The sequence below is a fragment of the Salvia hispanica genome, chromosome 1 (genome assembly GCF_023119035.1).
Source record: "Salvia hispanica cultivar TCC Black 2014 chromosome 1, UniMelb_Shisp_WGS_1.0, whole genome shotgun sequence".
Classification (NCBI taxonomy): Eukaryota; Viridiplantae; Streptophyta; class Magnoliopsida; order Lamiales; family Lamiaceae; genus Salvia; species Salvia hispanica.
In genome coordinates, this window is record NC_062965.1 from 11,553,974 (window position 1) to 11,557,657 (window position 3,684).

The following is a 3,684-nucleotide window of genomic DNA, read 5'->3' on the forward strand; positions in this document are numbered from 1 at the left end:
ACAAATATAGTAAACTGAAATGATTCTTATAATATAGTACCAATATAAAATATACTAGTATTGTACAATTGTTAGTACATATCTCTATAAAATAGTTTTATTTTAAACGTACTCATTCTCGTACTAATAGCATTTGTGATAACAATTGAATCTATTAGCCTCAACTGTTCCTAAATAGGATTCACAAAATCAATTCACATAAGTTTCATACTTTAGATTAAATTGATTATACGAAGTATATGCATAGAGAAAGAATAAATTGATTTATATTACATAAATACATAAATTAATACCAAAAACTTACCGCCCAAGAAAAGCCCACTGAAAGTGCCCAATAGGGCCCGTAATTTATTTATAAAATCAGATTTCGAGGAAATTTCTGCATTGCTTCCTTTTTCTCATCCTTTGAAACCCTAGCACTAGCTTCTCTTCATATACTCCCCCTTTTCTCTCTCAATTCCATCTGCGAATTCCTCCACCAATTCACAGCTCACCTCATATCTCCCTATTTCTCGATTTACCTTCCACTGCTTGTACTTTTCTTGCCGAGCGATCGACGGATTTCTTTGTTGTCCTGCCTTCTACGATCTGGTTTTAGGTACTAATTTTGTTTTTCTGATTTCGCTGTTTTTTCTATCGATCTGTATCTTGATGTAGAGATTGATTGCAATATCAAATTTCATATCCCTTTACCCTAAATTGGAATCTATATTTGTTCATGATTTGCATTTTAATGTATGGAATATAAATTCTTTTCGTTTTAGTTGTATAAATTAACCAAAAATCTGTTTTTCTTTCGTTATCTACCTTGATCTGACTTTGCTGTTATGCTGATCCCACCAATCCACGATATCTACGGATTTTCTGCGTGATTCTGAATTTTAATGAGTTTGGACCTTGTTCTAGCTTATTATTAATTGATTGATGCGTACTTTAGTAGGAAAAAAAATTGTGCCTGAAAGTCATGCTGATTTGTTGCGCCTTTGCTGTTTTTGCTTTTGCAGTTTTCGTTAGATTCAGACAAGACTCTCCGTATTTGTTCTCTATGGCCTCTTTGGATATGTCTCTGGATGACATGATAAAGAGTAGAAAAAATACTGTTAAAGGAGGCAGAGGGCAAGGCAGGCCCCGGCGTGGAAGAGGAGGTCCTGGAGGGCCAGCCCGTGGTGGAAGGGCACCATTTGGTGCTCCTCGCAGAAATCCTCTTGGACTCAATGCTCGACCTTCAGCTCACACTATTGCCAAGGCAAGCTCGATGTCTTATGCATTACATAGACAAATCTCCTATGATGTAGTACCTCAATGAAGCTTCTCTAGTTTTATAAATTCAAATTTGAGAGGTTTGGAACATATTTGGTCATTGGAGATGCCCACAGCTCCTTGGAAGGAAACAGCTATCATATTCTAGTGAATGCTCTAAGTTCATGATGGTCCTGTTCCTATGGGATTTTTTCCAGCACCTGTGCAAGATGTTTGTGAAAATTGAGAGATTCAGTGGATGTCTACTAATCATCTTACTTAGAGGAGCATCTTATGTGATAACATAAGATGGTTCTTCACTTCTTCCATTTAAAATCCTAACATTTTGAGGCTTGAACTTTTTGCTATAATTGTTAAATCGAGATCTCTCTAGTTAGTATTGCCAATCATAAGAGGGGGAGTTTGTGATGCGTACCATACTGTGGAATACTCTTGGGCGAAATTTCTGTCATCAGTTTATGGAATCTTGCAAGGATGGCTTCCTTCGCTGAGCTTGAGAACTGGAGCTCTCACTTTTGTATGGCACTGGCATGGTGTGCGTCAAATCTTCATCCCCATACTGACTAATATACATCTCAATTTTCAATGGACTTAGATAATCAATCTTCTTTGAGCTTTTCCCTCTGACTCCTTCCTGGATCTTTGATGATACCTACTTTATCTTCAAGAGCGGTAAATATATTTTCCGGTCATGTGCTGACATTTACTTCCACTTCGAATATGTTTTGGTTTGCTTGCATCAGTCATTCCGCAGAACCAAGAACTTACCATGGCATAGTGGTCTGGTTGAAGAAAGTCTGAAGTCAGTTGGGCTGTCAGGGTTGGAAGCTGGTACGAAGTTGTTTATTTCAAACTTGGATGTTGGGGTTTCCAACGAAGATATAAGGGTATAAGTTTTGTCTGCCATTTGCCATTTTATATATATTTGAATGGTCTCTTTTGGAAATATGCTGAAGAAGACTTCTGCACAGGAGCTCTTTTCTGAGATTGGAGAGTTGATTCGGTATGCTATTCACTTCGACAAAAATGGGCGCCCAAGTGTAAGTTGATTTTTGTTGATATATATTCCACTTGTTAACACTGAGTCACTAATAATGTTCTACAAATATTAGAATGGCTATGTATACATTTATCATAAAGCATATTTCTTCAGCCTAGCTTAGAGAACAGTTGACTTTTCTGTATAGGATACTGTATGCAATTTTATTTCTCCTCCCAAATATTAATTTTATGAATTGTCAAACAGGGTTCAGCTGAAGTGGTTTTTGCAAGGCGGAGTGATGCATTTCAAGCACTCAAACGATATAACAATGTCCAGTTGGATGGAAAGCCTATGAAGATAGAGATAGTTGGTGCCAACGCAGGGATCCCATTGTCAGCTCGTGTTAATGTAGTGGGAGGAGCAAATGGAAAGAAGAGGACAGTTGTCATGGCGTACGTGGACAAAAACTTTTTAAATTGGATATTTCATTTATTTTCTTCCATGTTAGCCTGTTCGAGAGTTTATGTGTATACTAACTGGATTCTTGCTGTGTTCTTTAGGTCTGGACCTGCTCGTTCTAGAGGTGGTTTTACACCGGCAAATCGTGGCACTGGGTAAGCTGCCAGTTGACTGTTCTTTTCCTTGTTCTTTGCTCTTGGGTTCCCAGTGCTGTACAAGTTCAAGCTGTTATATGTGTAATAGGATTAATTTCCATGATATGTTTTGAATAAAATGGCAATGATTTTCCAGACAAGGAGGTCGTGGAGGTTTGAACACTGGACGTGGAGGTGGCGGTCGTGGCGGCAGCCGTGGTCGTGGTGGGGGCCGTGGTCGTGGAGGCGCACAATGGAGAAAGAAGGTCGAGAAATCTGCTGATGACCTCGATAAGGAACTCGACAGCTACCATGCGGAGGCAATGCAGTCTTAGAGACGGTCTTTAGATTCACCTGTTAAGAGATGTTTTAGCTGTACAATCTAATCTGGGTGTGCTCACAACTACTGAGTGGTTATCTTTTGATGATGGTTTGGATTATATTTTGCTCTGTAGCTGGATGTTAGTTAAGTAGTGGCGTGAATTTGTTAGCCTTTGCTTTTTCTAGTATTAAATGAAATGTTTATCTTTATTTCACAGTTTATTAATCGCAGAATTCAATGGTGATTTGAAGTGAAATTCCCTATTTCTGAAATTATTTGTTCATTCTTAAAGTTAATTTACGTGTTCTTTTAGGCTTTGAGGTTTGAACAATGAAATGGATTGTGTATATTTTTTGAAAAAGTGCAAGCACAAAAGGATTATGTCGAACTGTATAATGAAATTAAGACCATCCTTAGTATGATTGAAAGAAGGATCAGGGATAAGTTAATACAGATAAATAATCCATGAAATAGGGAAGGAAAGAGAACCGTATGTAGAGATACAAATAAAATGCTAGTATCAAATA

General features: G+C 37.7%; 1 protein-coding gene across 2 annotated transcripts; it reads left to right on the forward strand.

Moving 5' to 3' along the window:
- Nucleotides 1-376: 376 nt before the first annotated feature.
- On the forward strand, nucleotides 377-3,373 carry LOC125200953 (THO complex subunit 4D-like). Of its 2 annotated transcripts, XM_048098801.1 has the most exons (7): nucleotides 377-598; nucleotides 1,005-1,246; nucleotides 2,004-2,147; nucleotides 2,232-2,300; nucleotides 2,507-2,694; nucleotides 2,803-2,856; nucleotides 2,993-3,373. In XM_048098801.1, exons 2-7 carry the CDS (start codon nucleotides 1,046-1,048, stop codon nucleotides 3,168-3,170), a joined length of 834 nt encoding a protein of 277 aa, XP_047954758.1. In that variant the 5' UTR covers nucleotides 377-598; nucleotides 1,005-1,045; the 3' UTR covers nucleotides 3,171-3,373. The 2 variants fall into 2 exon arrangements, with proteins under 2 accessions (XP_047954758.1, XP_047954759.1); XM_048098802.1 differs by lacking the exons at nucleotides 377-598; nucleotides 1,005-1,246 and adding an exon at nucleotides 1,271-1,793.
- The last annotated feature ends 311 nt before the right edge of the window (nucleotides 3,374-3,684 follow it).